This window comes from Hemicordylus capensis, chromosome 4, assembly GCF_027244095.1.
Source record: "Hemicordylus capensis ecotype Gifberg chromosome 4, rHemCap1.1.pri, whole genome shotgun sequence".
NCBI classification, from domain to species: domain Eukaryota; kingdom Metazoa; phylum Chordata; class Lepidosauria; order Squamata; family Cordylidae; genus Hemicordylus; species Hemicordylus capensis.
This window is the reverse complement of record NC_069660.1, coordinates 776,786-791,255: the sequence shown is the minus strand read 5'-3', so window position 1 is coordinate 791,255 and position 14,470 is coordinate 776,786. Positions and strand designations below refer to the sequence as shown.

Genomic DNA, 14,470 nt, shown 5'->3' with positions numbered 1-14,470 from the left:
GCTCCCTGCTGAGGAGATGCGATCCTCCCCATCTCTGGCAATTGTCAAAAAACACCTGAAAACCCATCTGTTCGCCCAAGCCTTCTCAGCTTCCTAAATTTGGGGGTTTTTAATCTCTGGTTTATTTTTAAATTGTTAAATTAAATTGTATTTTAAGTTTTTTGTATATATTTTTAACTGGTTTTATGCTCTTGTAAACTGCCCAGCGATGAAAGTTTGGGGTGGTGTACAAATTTGACAAATCAATAGATCTGTCCCAGTCCCGCCACCGTGCAGGAATGGGCCAGCCTGTGCCCAGAGCTGTGCAGAGAATGGGGTGGGGGGTGGGGGGGCTCCTCCTTCCTTCCTTCCTTCCTTCCTGTCCCTGAGAGGAGGGTCAGGCAGGCATGATGCGTGTGGGGTGGGGGGAGCGTGCATCTCTATCCCCCACTCCGCTCGCCAACCCTGTCTGCTCCACCTCGGAGGGAACTAACTGGAGACCCACGAAGGGGCGAAGCAGCCAAATACTTGGGGAAACGTTTGGTTCTGGGGGAGGAGCTGGGCTGACGGTTCTTCTGCTCTAGAGAGCAGCCTGCCTCAAAAGGCGGTGGGGGGGGTGGGGTGGAAGGAGCTGGGGGGGTGGAGTATGGAGGGGAGCGAGGAGAGAAGACGGAGCAAGGGGTGGCAAGGAGGCAGAGGCGCTGGTAGCTGGGAGTGTGGGTGTGTCTGTCCAGGAAGGGGAGAGGCAGTGCTTCCAGGGTGAGGGGGCTGGGGAGAGTGAGTCCGGGGGGGCTGGCCTGGCCCAGCCAAAGGCCCGGGCGGTGCCGATGTCCTCTCCCTTCCCAGGCCGCAGCTGCTTGTGCTCGTCCGTGTGGATCAGGACCAGAACGTGGCCCACCCGCAGCTGCTCTCCTTCACCAATCAGCTGAAGGCGGGCAAAGGGCTGACCATCGTGGGCTCTGTCCTGGAGGGCACCTTTCTTGACAACCACCCCCAGGTCCAGCGTGCTGAGGAGGTGAGCAGGACGCCCCTTCGGGGTCCGTAGCCGCGCTCAGCTCCCTTTCAGCCTCACCGCTCAGTGACTGCTCTGAGCTCCTTGGAGGAAGGGCGGAATGTGCATGCAGCCCCCAGGGACGGACAAGGTCAGCATCTCCCCCACCCGGGGCAGGATGTGACCCGGAGTGGGTGAGGGGCCTGCTGTGCGGCAGTCCAGAGCCTGAGCGCCTGCTCTCCCCTCCCCTCCTAGTCGATCCGGCGGCTGATGGAGGCTGAGAAGGTGAAAGGCTTCTGCCAGGTGGTGACCTCATCCCAGGTGCGTGACGGCGTCTCCCACCTCATCCAGTCCAGCGGACTCGGAGGCCTCCAACACAACACGGTCCTCGTGGGCTGGCCACGCAACTGGCGCAGCAAAGAGGACCACCAGACGTGGCGGAATTTCATTGGTACGGAAGTGGGGGGGCAGGAAGCGGCCACGGGGTCTGGCGGTCTGGGGGGGGGGCCCTGCTTGCCGGATCCAGCAGCAGAATCCGGGAGCTGAGCGCTTGAGGGGATCATTCTGAGCTAGTCAGCCAGGAGCATCCTGGGCGGGGGGGGGAGGGGAGGGGAAGGTTTCCTCAGAGCGCTGTGGATGGGCTGTGGGCTGTGTGGGTGTCGGCGGGGGTGTACCTTGGGGATTTGTTCATGTCCTGCCCCTGGAACGGAAACACGGGGGCAGACCCATTGCCTGGTGCTGCTGCTGGCGGGGGCGCCGGTTGCCTTGGCCCCCTGGCTCCCCATCTGGTGTGCCCTCCCCTCCTCTCTCCCCCCCACCCCTGCAGAGCCCAGGTGTGGCGCTCTTCTTCCTGGCAGGACTTTCTGCCTGGAGTGCCCAGCAGGGGGAGGAGAGGGCCCTTTCCTGCCTGCCTGCCAGGGCACCCGGGGCTCCCATGCTTGGACCCCCTCTCCCCGGTGCCCCCTCCCCATGGCCTGGCCGTGGCTTTTGCAGCGGATGCTTCTTCCCCCTCTGCTTCCCACAGAGCTGGTGCGAGAGACCACGGCTGGGCATGTGGCGCTGCTCGTGGCCAAGAACGTGGCCATGTTCCCAGCCAACACAGAGCGCTTCTCCGAGGGCCACATTGACGTCTGGTGGATCGTGCATGATGGAGGGATGCTGATGCTGCTGCCCTTCCTGCTGCGCCAACATAAGGTCCCCGCTGAGGCGCTCGTGGGGTGTGGTTGGGAGGGAGCAGGCGGTGGGGTCCCAGCAGTTTGCTGCCATGCCTGGGCTGAGCGGGCTGCGGGCTGGCCAGGTGGTCCTGCGTGAGCTGCCAGCCTGCGCTGCTGACAGCGGTGCCCCCTTTCCTGCCACTCAGGTGTGGCGCAAGTGCAAGATGCGGATCTTCACCGTGGCCCAGATGGACGACAACAGCATCCAGATGAAGAAGGACCTGATGACCTTCTTGTACCACCTGCGCATCACGGCTGAAGTGGAAGTCGTGGAGATGGTGAGGGGGGGGGGGCGGGTGAGAGAGGCTTCCGGACCCCAGGGGCTTCTGGGAGAGGCCCGACAGGTCAGGGTCGTGCCGTGCCTGCTCCCAGGGTTGTGCTCTCGGGGAGCTGATCCAAGCGAGGATCATGTTGCCTTCCCCTTCACCCCAACATATGGCCTTGCCACAGAGACGGCTGGGAAGGGGCCAGGGAAGAAACAGCAGGCATCCAGGCAAATCAGGCTCCCATCTCCCCTTAAACTCCTGAAGTTTTCCTTAAACTCGTGATGCTGTGATCCTATCTCTCCAGTAGATTCCAGATGGTGTCGCTCAGAGGTAGTTGCTCTCTGAAATGAGAGCTGTTGTAGGGTGTCCCTCAGGGCTCCATCCTATCTCTGATGCTTTGTAACATCTGCATGAAATCTCTGGATGAAAGCATCAGGAGATTGGGAGCAGGGTGTTATCAATATGCTCATGACACCTAAATCTGTTTCTCCATGATATCATCATCATCATCATCATCATCATCAGGAAATGGCATGACCTTCCTAAATGCCTGCCTACAGGCAGTAATGGACTGGATGAGGGATAATAAATTGAAACTGAATCCAAACAAGACGGAGGTACTCATGGTAAGGGGTCATACTTCAAGGGACGTGATAGATCTTCCTGTTCTGTTTGGGGTTGCACTCCCCTGAAGGAACAGATATGTAGCTTGGGAGTGCTTCTGGACCCAGGCCTCACACTGGTTTCTCAGGTTAAGGCTAGGTCCAGGAGTGCTTTCTGTCAACTTTGGTTGATACGACAGTCCGTTCCTTGAAGATAATGATCTCAGAACTGTGGTGCACTCTCTGGTAACCTCTCGGCTTGTCTACTGCAATGTTCTCTATGTGGGGCTGCCTTTGTATGTCGTTCGGAAACTTCAGTTGGTCCAAAATGCAGCGGCTAGATTGGTCTCCAGGGTGTCTTGGAGAGACCACATTATGCCTGTTTTAAAGCAATTGCATTGGCTGCCAATAGGTTTCTGGGCAAAATCCAAAAAGCCTTTAAAGCCCTGAATGGCTTAGGACCGGGTTACCTGGGAAAGCACTTTCTTCTGCATGATCCCCACCGCCCATGAAGATCATCGAGGGAGGTCCGTCTCTGGATGCTGCCAACACGTCAGGTGGCATCTTGGGGGTGGCCTTCTCTGTAGTTGTTCTGGGGCTGTGGGATGCGCTCCCTGTAGACATTCATAGTTTGACATCTTTACCAGCCTTCCAAAGAGCCCTCACGACACATTTTTCTAGCATGGCTTTTAGTAATCTTTGAATGTTTGTTGTTCAGACCGTTTGTTTTATTTTGTTTCAATTGTATTTATTTTTGTGAACGGCCTAGAGCTTTTGGAGTCAGGGGGTATATTGAATGCATGCATGCATGCATGCAACTTCCCTTCAAGCTCCTCCAGGGCAAAGGTGAGCCGCCAGGCAGGCCTCTGAGGGCCATTCGGCTCCTCCCGGTGCCTGCAAGCAGCTGGCAAAGCCCTGCCACTGGCCCTTGGCGCCTTCTTGTTTTCCTTGGACTGGGTGGAAAGAGCCTCCCGCACCCTGGGTGGATTCTGCTGATGGGCCCCTGCAGGCCCCTCCCCGGCTCAAGCCACCTACAATGGGTCTGCATGGCTCTGCAGAGCTGGGGGGTTTGGATCCCAGCTTTGGGGTCCATGTGGGGGGGTGGGCAGGAGAGCACTGCTTGAGGGCACTTGTGGGCCAGAGGGGTGGAGAGGTGGCACGTGGAGGAATGCCACGCCCAGCCACACCCCCTTCTTCAGAAACGGCTCACAAGGGCTGCAGAGATGCTCTCTGGAAAGAATGGAAGCGGCGTTCAATCTGCTGGCGACGCAGCAGCTCAGGAGGCCCCTGAGCCGGTTTCTAAGCGCACCACCTCTTTGGCCCGCAGCACGAGAGCGACATCTCGGCTTACACCTACGAGAAGACCCTGGTGATGGAACAGAGGTCCCAGATCCTCAAGCAGATGCACCTCACCAAGACGGAGCGGGAGCGAGAGGTAAGGCCGGCCCAGCCCAGCCCAGCCCACAGCCCTCTGGCGGCCTCTGGCATTGCCTCCCCTTCTCCGCCCCCAGCTTTGGTCTGGGGGTGACCCTGGGGAGGTCAGAGATGCCTCTGCGGTGGCAACAGTGTTTGCGCTTTGGGCTGGCAAGATGTGGGGAGCAGAGCGCTGCCGAGCCTCCATCCCGGCAGCCCAGAGCAGGTCTGTGTCCACACACACACACACACACACACACCCCGGAGGAAGGCAAGCCCCTCCCCTGACTTGCATCTCCAGCTTCCCTTGGAGGACTCTGACCGTCTGAGCAATTGCTCAGATTAATTCGGGATGGTTTCTCTGTCCCCTCCCAGCTCGCTGCCCTCCGTAGCCTCCCTCCTGACTCGTTCCTCGTTCCCATTTAAGCTGCAGCCTCCACTCCAGCCCCCAAACCTCAGTACCCCCCTCACCATATGCAATATCCTAACCCTGACAGGCCGTTTGCCTGCCCCGGCCCAGGGCAGGACGTCTGCAGCGGCAGCACCCCCAGGAGGTGGTGGACCCGTCTGGCGACCTTCAGCGGGGGTGGGAGGAAGGCTGGGAAGCATGAGGAAGGGGGCTGGAAACAGAAAGGCGAATGTCATAATGCCCTTGTACAAATCTATGGGGCAGCCACACTTGGAGTACTGTGTACAGTTCTGGTTACTGTATCTTAAGGACGACACTGGAGAACTGGAGAAGGGGCAGCAGAGGGGGGCAACCCAGAGGGTCAGGGGCCTGGAGCACCTTCCCTGTGAGGCAAGGCTACAGCATCCGGGGCTCTTTAGTTTGGAAAACTACAGGGAGACATGATCGAGGCCTATAAAATCATGCACGGTGTGGAGAAAGCTGATCGGTTTTTTTTCTCCCTCTCTCACAACGCTAGCACCAGAGTTATCCCATGAAATTGGTTGCCAAGAAGTTTAGGACTGACAAGAGGAAGTACTTTTTCACACAACCCATAATCAACCTGTGGAATTCTCTGCCACAAGATGTGGTGACAGCCAACAACCTGGATGCTTTAGGAGGGGTTTAGATCAATTCATGGAGGGCATGTCTATCAATGGCTACGAGTCTGAGGGCTTTAGGCCACCTCCAGCCTCAAAAGCAAGATCCCTCTGAATCCCAGTGGCAGGGGAGCAGCAGCGGGAGAGAGGGCCTGCCCCCCTCAGCTCTTGCCTGGGGGCTTCTCAGAGGCATCTGATGGTGGGCCCCTGTGTGGAACAGGGCGCTGGACTAGATAGGCTTTCTTGGGCCTGATCCAGCAGGGCTGTTCTTGTGTTACGTTCGCATGGACGGCACCCGCCCCCCCAGCAATAGCTGGGTCTGTTGTTCAGCTGCTCTTGCCACGAAGAAGTTTCTCCGAATGTCCAGTGGAAACCTGCTTGCCAGGACCTCCAGCCCAGCTGGAGCGAATCCTGGCGCTTCAGAGAGCAAGCTTCTCTGTCGGTTTGAAGAGCACCGTCATCTCCCTGCTGCCAGCAGAGAGCAAAGAGGCCCCTTTTCCAAGTGGCGATTCTCTTTATCGAGTGGGGGAGCAACTGGCCCAACCCAGCCCCAGCTGCCCTCCAGTGGCTGTGGCTGTTTTCTTTTAAAGATCGGGAGCCCTTTGGACAGGGAGTCATTGTATGCATGTACGTATGTCTGTGTAAACCGCTTGGGGAACCTTTGTTGAAAAGTGGTACATGAATATCCGTCGTATTTGTATTCATAACCCCGCCCCCCCCCCCCGGGCTCCTCTTTCCAAGCGAAACACACCCAGTTCCTTGGACCATTCCTCGGGGGGGGGTCTTGGTTCCCCCCTCCACTCCGCTGCCCTCCTGGGGGCTGCTCCCACTTGTCTCCTGCAAGTCTGGCATTCAGAGCGGGATCGTCCAGTGAGGCTCAGCTAGAATGACGACTTCCTATCCCTTGGAAATCGGGCCCTGCTTCTCAAGCCCAAGGCTGCCTCCACCTGTTTTGCAGCCGGATCACACTGCTGATTCATGTCAACCCCCCCGCCAACGCCTGGGTTCCTCAGTGTAACGGAGCATTTCAGACCGATGTCCTGGCCCTCGTGACTGCAACCCCAAGATCCTTTCCACACACACTCCTGCCAAGACAGGCACCCCTCATCCTGTGTCTGTGCATCTGGGTTTTAAAAAAAAAAAAAAAATTCTTATTATTTAAATGCAGAACTTTGCCATTGTGTCTCTGTCACATGTCATGATGGTTGATTCAGCCCAGCTCTCCATTCTGTCAATGCCATTTTGTGTTTCATTCTTGTCTTCTCTGTGGCTAACAATTCCTCCCAGTTTTGCTCCCTCTGCAAAGCTGACGAGGATTCCCTCCACCCTTTCGTCTGTCATTAATAAAACTGCTGAAGAGCCCCACCCAGGACAGAAAGCTGTGACATCACACTTGAAGCTTCCCTCTGATTGGATGAGCCCAACCATATTCTCATCTAGCCCACACCTGACCAGTTCGCTAACCAAAATGTCATGGGGAGCTTTCTCAAATGGCTCGCCCAAATCAAGAGAAATTATGTCCGCGGCACTCTCACAATCCACTAAGCTAGTTACGTGATATTAAAAGAAAAAGCAGGACGCTTATTTTGGCAGGATTTATTCTTGACAAATCCAAGCTGGCTTCTACTGAAGACAGCCTTGTTGGCAAGATGCATACAGACCGTCTGCTCCCCATCCGTTCTCATCTCTTCCTTGGTATCTGACCCAGACTGACTAGCCCGTTGTTTCCCAGATTCTTCCCCCTTTCAGCCAGCCCACCTGCACCCTCGAGGCCCCTCACCTGTTCTCCAGGACGTCTGAAGACAATCGCTGAAGGTTCAGAGAGTACCTCAGCCATGTCTCTGAGTGCCATTGGATGCCGTCCATCCAGCTCTGAACTCATTTAAGTCCCAAGAGATACTTCATGGCCAGCTCCCCAGCTGGTCCCCAGTCAGGCCTGCCCCCTCCCCATCCATCTGGCTGTTGCGAAGTTGCAAGCAGTCCCGCTTTGGGAAGGAGGCCAAGGAGGCATGGAGCAGTTGCCCTGCGCTCGCTTTGCTGCCCACGGACGGGTCACCACCCCCACCCCCACCACCCCCGAGCAGCCGGCCGGCCTGCCGTTTCCTCCCCCTTCCCCTTCCCCTTCCTTTCCGCGCAGACCTCCTTCCACTCTTTATATGTGTCCTTAAAAAATAAGAGTAATAATAATAAATAAATCAGCACTACGCTCTTTGTGCTGCCACGTGGGGTTTTCTAGATGTCTCCCAGTTTTCTTTCACATTGCAGTTGTTTGCGACTGTGACGTTCCTAAGTGGCTCCTTTGGGGACTCCCACCCATCTGGGGCTCCTTCCGCCATGCATTGATCTAGCCATGGGACCCTACCGGGCACTTCTTCAAGCTAATTCAAATCAGCTTACCTGAAATCTAGCCTTCCCGCCTGACTAGGCTCTCCTCTAGCTGTGCATGGATCTCCAATTCATGCACTGCTAATGCTATCATGCCCTCATACAAAACGATGGTGCAGCCACACCTGGAGTACTGCGTACAATTCTGGTCCCCACATCTAAAAAAGGACATTGCAGAACTGGAAAAGGTGCAGAAGAGGGCAACCAAGATGATCAGGGGCCAGGAGCACCTTCTTTATGAGGCAAGGCTACAGCATATGGGGCTATTTTGTTTAGGAAAAAGACGACTGCGGGGAGTCATGATAGAAGTCTATAAAAACGTGGATAGAGAGATATTCTTCTCTCTCTCGCATAACACTAGAACCAGGGGTCATCCCATGAAATTGGTTGCCAGGAAATCTAGGACCAGCAAACGGAAGTACTTTTTCACACAATGCATCATCCACTTGTGGAATTCTCTGCCACAAGATGTGGTGACAGCCAACAACCTGGGTGGCTGGAAGAGGGGTTTGGATAACTTCATGGAGAAGAGGTCTATCATCGGCTACTAGTCGGAGGGCTGTGGGCCACCTCCAGCCTTGGGGGCGGGTGCCTCTGGGTACCAGTTGCAGGGGAGTAACGGCAGGAGGGAGGGCAGGCCCCTTTCAACTCCTGCCTGTAGGCTTCCAGCGGCATCTGGTGGGCCACTGTGTGAAACAAGATGCTGGACTAGAGCTGGAAGGGGGGTGCGTCCGGCGAGCCAAAGGCCGTCGGGATCCGGGCAGGGCTGGGACCCCTCTGGGCCCTGGCCCCATGCCACTCGCCTCTTCTCCTCCTGCTCCCCAGATACAGAGCATCACGGATGAGTCACGAGGCTCCATTCGGCGCAAGAATCCGACCAATACCCGCCACCTGCGGCTCAGTGTCCCCGAAGAGCAGGTGGGCGACAGTGAGGAGAAGCCTGAAGAAGAGGTATGTGGGGAGCGGTCCATGGCCTCCCGCTCGGGAGCAGCCTCGGACCCCTCTGGGGGGGCAGCCTGGCAGCAGCTCCTGGACCGCCGGCCTCCTGCTTGAGGCTGCTGCCGATGCCTGTGGGCAGAGCTCCTCCCTCAGAGGGAGGGGTGGGCCTGTCCCACACCAGGGTGCCGGCCGGCTGCCTCTGCCTCGGGTCCTGGCTGCCAGGTCCCCAGGTGAGACACACTGCCGGTTGGTGGAGCCACAGGGGCAATGGTGGTGATAGCGGGAGAGGAAGACCCTCCCCCCGGGGTGCGCGTCTTGGTATATGAGGTCCGTTTCTGCGGGGGGGGGGGTCTGGATTCCACAAGCAGGATTGCAGAGGCGGCCAGGGGAGGCAGGAGCAGGCAGGAAGGACTGGTGGAGCCCACTGGTGGGCCCACCCACAGCCTGTCGATTCCCCACCCAACAGGTGCAGCTGATCCATGACAAAAATGCCACCACTTTCTCGAGCAGCTCTCAGTCGCCAGGGGACGAAACAGAGGTGGAGCCTGAGGCAGCCCCCGAAAAGGTGCACCTCACATGGACCAAGGACAAGGTGGCTGAGAAGAACAAGGCCAAGAGCCCCGTCAGTCCCGAAAGCATCAAAGATTTCTTCAGCATGAAGCCGTGAGTCACCATCCCCGCCGGGGCAGCCCCTGGAGCACCCAGGTGGCGGATGAGGCCTTGGGGACCCATCTGGCTCCCGGTTCTGCCCGACGGGGCACTCCTTGGGCGAGTGTTTGGGAGCTCCGGGAGGGGGGCTCCCCTGGGGAGGCGGGGAGGCCACGCCGGGAGACGCTGGGCGCCAGGGAGGGCACCTTGGCCGGAGAAGAGGCTCTCGGTCCCAGGCCCTGAATGACCTGCTCTCTCTCTTCCTCCCTTTGCCTGCCTCTGCCAGGGAGTGGGAGACGCTGTAAGTGTTTGCTTTGAGCTGCTCTGCTGCGTGGTGTGGCGGGAGAAGCCGGGAGTGGGTCGGCTGCAGCCCTGCATTTCTCCTGCCGCTTGCTGCGTCCATGGGGCGTGGGGGTGCTGTGCCGCTGGATGGGGCTGGGGCAGAGGCAAGCTGGCCCGCCCCTTCCCTCCCCAGACCCTGCCTGTCTCCTGCAGGAATCAGGCCAATGTGCGGAGGATGCACACGGCTGTCCGGCTGAACGAGGTGATTGTGAAGAAGTCCCAGGAGGCCAAGCTGGTGCTGCTCAACATGCCAGGGCCACCACGGAACCGCAAGGGAGACGAGAACTGGATCCTTTCTGGCACCCTTGCCAAAGCTCACTGGGGTGGGGTGGGGTGGGGTGGGGTGCGGGGGCTGGAAGGGCCAGGCTGCTCTTAAGGAACTTCTTAAGAAGGCAAGAACAGCCCCGCTGGATCAGGCCCCAAGCCCTCCTGGTCCAGCATCCTGCTTTGGATGGGCAAAGAAGGCCTCACTGGGAGAGGGCTGCAGTTCAGGCAAAGATCAGAGTCCAGAAGGTGAGTTCCTGAAGGGTAGGAGCGGAGGGAAGTGGACGGCCAGCTGAAAGCATCCCCGTAGCTTTGCTAGCCATGAAGCAGCTCCGAGCGAGCGCGCCTCCTCCTGCCCTTGGGAAGTCTGGGACACGGCCTGAGACCAGGAGGCAAAGCGGCTCCCTCTGGACTAGCGGAGACGGAGGAGGCTCTCCAGGCAAGTCCCTGTTTACTGAACGACGCAGCTATCCCTGGATCATTCAGGGGCGGCTAGGCTGAAGCGCTAGACAACGGCAGGCCCTGGCGGCGAAAGCACCCAGCAAGGCCAGTGCTCGGGAAGGCCACGGCCGAGCCTGGCTGCCTCCTAGGGACCTAGGTGCCATGAGGGACCTCCAGGGGCCGAGCCTCTGCCTGCCTAGCTCAGGACGGGCAGCAGCTTGCCAGCCAGAGAGGGGCCTTGCCCGGCCCGGCCAGGGACCTTCTGGGGGGTGGTGTGTGTGTGTGTGTGTGTGTGCGTGTGCCCCCCCCCCCCCCCGCCGCTCGGTGGCTCCTTGACTGCTCCACCCAGATATGGAGTTCCTGGAAGTGCTGACGGAGCACCTGGACCGGGTCCTGCTGGTGCGTGGGGGCGGCCGCGAGGTGATCACCATCTATTCCTGAGGAGCTGGCCACGGCCCCTGCCCCCGAGAGCCCCGCCCGCCCGCCCCTCTGCACCCGCCTCCCAGAGAGCCAGAAGGGAGCGCCCATCTCGGCCGTGGCCCCTCTCTGCACCTGAACCACAGCGCCAGGCGCAAGCCAAGCCGCAGCCGCCGCCACAGGCAGGCCTTCCACAGGGCTGCCCGACTGCTCCCGGAGGCTGGAGACTCAGTCGTGCCGCTGCGCCCCTCTGCATCCGGCTCCCGCCTGCTTTCCTATGGTTGCCTTCCATTGGACGTCCTCGCTGCTGCCCCCCACGCGCCCCCCCGGCTCCCACGATGGGGAGAGAGCCCCAGCCGCGGCCACCAGCATGCTTTCCCTGCCAACGCTGGCCTCTCCCCTCCTCCCGCCTCTCTTTCTGCCAGGGACCAGGGCCGCCTGGAGCTCCTGGGGGTGAGAAAGGGGGCTGGAGGAAGTGCTGGGTGGGGACGCTGCCTGGGGCGGGAGGGGGGCTCAGCGTGGCCCTTTGTGCACACACACCCCCCCCCAAGGCCTGGCAGCAGGACTAGGGGAAGCCGTTCATTGCAGGGAGTCTCCGCTTCGGCCGTTGCTGGAGGGCAGCCTCCCGTTGGCACCTCCGCCATTTTGCACTTTTGTCATGTGGCCTCAGCTCCCCCCCCCCCCGCCCGGTATGGACATTTGTATGTCTCGATGCTACCAGGCCGCAGTCATGGCTGCCGCTGCCACCCCATTCCCCAGTGGATGGGGCTGGGGAGCCACAGTGGCCCTTCTGGATCACAGCACCCAGTCGCCAGCTGGCCTGCAGCCCCCTCGCACTTTAGGACTTGGCCCTCAAGCCCCCCCCCCCGACTGGGAGAAGCAGGGCCCTGAGGGCGGGCCGGGGCAGGGTGGGCTGCCCCTGTGCTGTGCCTGGAGGGGCCCCCCCGCCTAAGCCCCCCTCCCCGGTGCGCATCTGGCCCTGCAGGGAGCGGAGACCTCCCGTGAGGTGATGCTCTCCCTGATGTGCCTGGAGAGCGCCCCCGCCGCCGCCAAGCTCCTCCTCGTGCCCCAACAGGGCTGCATGTGGGTCCTGGGGCTGCTGGGGCCTCCCCGCTTCCTTCTCACAGGAAAACTGTGGCGCTTTTAACCAATGTGAACCCTTCTCAGCGACCCGCTGGCCCCGCCCTGGGGCTGTATATAACCTTGTACATAGCACAGGACATGTATTTTTAAAGTGGTCATATTTATGTGAAAAGGAACCCGATGGTCTAGACAAAAAAGAGGTATATCTAGGGATGATACAGGGACACCCCCGCCCCCCCCCCCGCCCCGGCAGTCAGCAGCCACCCAGGGCTCGGGGGGGGGGGGCGGTGACCCCGTGACAGAAACCAGAGCACCCCCTTCCCCCCTTCGCGTTCTTGGGGTTCTTATCAGGGAAAAGGGCCAGAACCAGTTTCACAGCAGATTTGAGCTTCCACGCCCAGTGCAGCCTGCTAAGCCTCCCACTCTCCCTCCGCGCCCCCCCCCCCGGCCTGCCGCGCAGCTCAGCCAGGGGGCCGCCAGAGAGCCCCGCCGCCGCCGCCGCCTCCCCTCCTGGCGCCCGGGGCCTCCCCTCCGCTGGGTCCTGCCCACTGGGGAGGGGGGGCCCTGCACACCCCGCTGGCTGGCCTGCTTCCCGAGGGCAAGACCCTCCGCTTGGGGCACCGGCAGCAGCTGCCCCTCCGCACAGCCCAGCCCGCTCGGAAGCCGTCTTTCCGCACCGCCTGGCGGAGCAGCCCCTTGTCCCCGCTCAGGGAGGTGGGACCCACGTCCCCAGCACCCTCCCTCCCAGTTTGCCTCCGGCCAAGCGGCAGGTAAGGCAGGGTGAGCAGCACACCATCGCCTGTGGGCAAGCGGGCCAAGAGTCTGCAAGAGGACCCCCCCCCCCCCTCTGAGCACTGCTGTCTCCTCGCTGCTGCATGGCTGGCCCTTCTCCCCCCTGCCCCTCCCCGGAGAGGGCCAGGATTAGCAGGTGGCACCTGCATGCTAGTTTACAGCCCCTGTCCTGACCCCGCCCCCCTGCACGTTTGGCCCCCCCCGTGAGAGTGTGTGTGTGTGCTGTTCTCCTCTGGGGCCTCCTTCAGCCAGTCCGCTTCGGGGGGCGGATGCAGAGCCCTCCCGTGCCAGGGAAGATGTCCGTGCTGGAGGAGGAGGAGGGGGTGGGCGGCCACTTCCGCCGCAGGCAGGCCCAGGGTCCCGGGTCCCGGGCCTGTTTCAGGAGTGGCCAGCCCCTGAGAGGAGGAGGAGCGGGGAAGGAGCTCCCCTGGGAAGGGCTGCTGCTCCCCCCCCCCGGCAAGTGAGGCCTGCGTCCTCCAGGGATGCCACCCACCGGGAGAAGGCTGCCCGGGCACTCGGGAAGGGGCTTGGCGCCCAGCAAGGGAAGGGTCCAGAGGCCCACGTTCGTGTTGGTCACACACCCTTTTTCTGTGCTCCATGTGCAATCTCTTTGTTATGAACGTGCGCACCCGAGTCAGCGCATCCAGTAACCTTTATAATCCAACACGGTAGTTAATCTGTTCTCCGTCCATCCAAGTGACTGATTCGAGTGCAATATCTGGGTAGTTGTCGTGCGCTCATTCATAGGCTTTGTGTTCTAGGGAATACTTGTGCAAAGAAATGCCCCTCAGTTCCCTCGTTGTAAATAGACCAGGTTGCAGACCCGCAGGGGCGTGCATTCGGCTTGCGGCGTTCCTCGGCGCAAGTCCCGCCTGGGCCCCCCCCCCGCCCCCTGCCGTTCTCTCTCTGCTGACCGCTCCCCGCGGGGTCACGCTCCCTCCGTCGAGTGCTCGTGTTGATGCTTTACAGCTTCTCCTGTGTGGTTTTTCTTTTCTTTTCTTTTTTAAGTCTCCTGTCTGCACAAAATGCAATAAAAGGATTTTATTACACCCTTCACTCACTGGCCCAGGCGACTTCTTCTCCTGTTTAGAACAGACGTTCACCACGAAGCCTCTGACCGGGGCGGGGTGTCCTTGTCCCAGGCAGGAAGCGGCCTGTGAGCACCCTGGGAGGGACCTCCGGAAATGAGATTCGGGCGACTTTCCCTTCCCCGGGCTCCACCTCTTAGGCTCGCCCATTTCAGCCCGGCCTCTCACGACCCGCACCGACCTCAAGCAAAGGCATGGCTGTGGGCATTGCCCCGAGTGCCTGCCTGGGCAAATGGGCAAATGGCTGCCTTCTGCTGGCGAGGCAGAGAAAGACGACGTCGCAGCGCCCTGCCCTGGGGGCTCTGCGTGAGCACACGAGGGTGCGTCCCATTGGAAACGGGGGTGTCTCGTGAGAAACGGCACTGCTTTGTCTCCGGGCAGCCCCTTCCCTCCGCCGAACACCACCTCAGGGGGTGCCACTCATGGATCCGAGGGGCCCGCAGCTTCCGAGGGGCTGGCGCATCCGAGCCCGGCTCCCTGCAAGGGCGTGGCGCGGGAGAGAGCCCCAGCAGCCCGCCCCACCGAGCACGTGCTAGCAGCCGAGCCCTGTGCTCCTTAG

General features: G+C 60.2%; 1 protein-coding gene across 2 annotated transcripts in view; it reads left to right on the top strand.

Moving 5' to 3' along the window:
• Positions 1–13,879, top strand: part of SLC12A5 (solute carrier family 12 member 5) — a 101,554-nt gene extending 87,675 nt beyond the window's left edge. For both annotated transcript variants that reach the window (XM_053246270.1, XM_053246271.1), the window contains exons 17-26: positions 826–994; positions 1,226–1,421; positions 1,995–2,164; positions 2,331–2,462; positions 4,380–4,487; positions 8,723–8,848; positions 9,303–9,499; positions 9,771–9,785; positions 9,980–10,113; positions 10,881–13,879. In XM_053246270.1, coding sequence (XP_053102245.1) covers positions 826–994; positions 1,226–1,421; positions 1,995–2,164; positions 2,331–2,462; positions 4,380–4,487; positions 8,723–8,848; positions 9,303–9,499; positions 9,771–9,785; positions 9,980–10,113; positions 10,881–10,972 — 1,339 coding nt within the window. In that variant the 3' untranslated portion in view covers positions 10,973–13,879. The remainder of the gene's footprint in view (positions 1–825; positions 995–1,225; positions 1,422–1,994; positions 2,165–2,330; positions 2,463–4,379; positions 4,488–8,722; positions 8,849–9,302; positions 9,500–9,770; positions 9,786–9,979; positions 10,114–10,880) is intronic.
• The last annotated feature ends 591 nt before the right edge of the window (positions 13,880–14,470 follow it).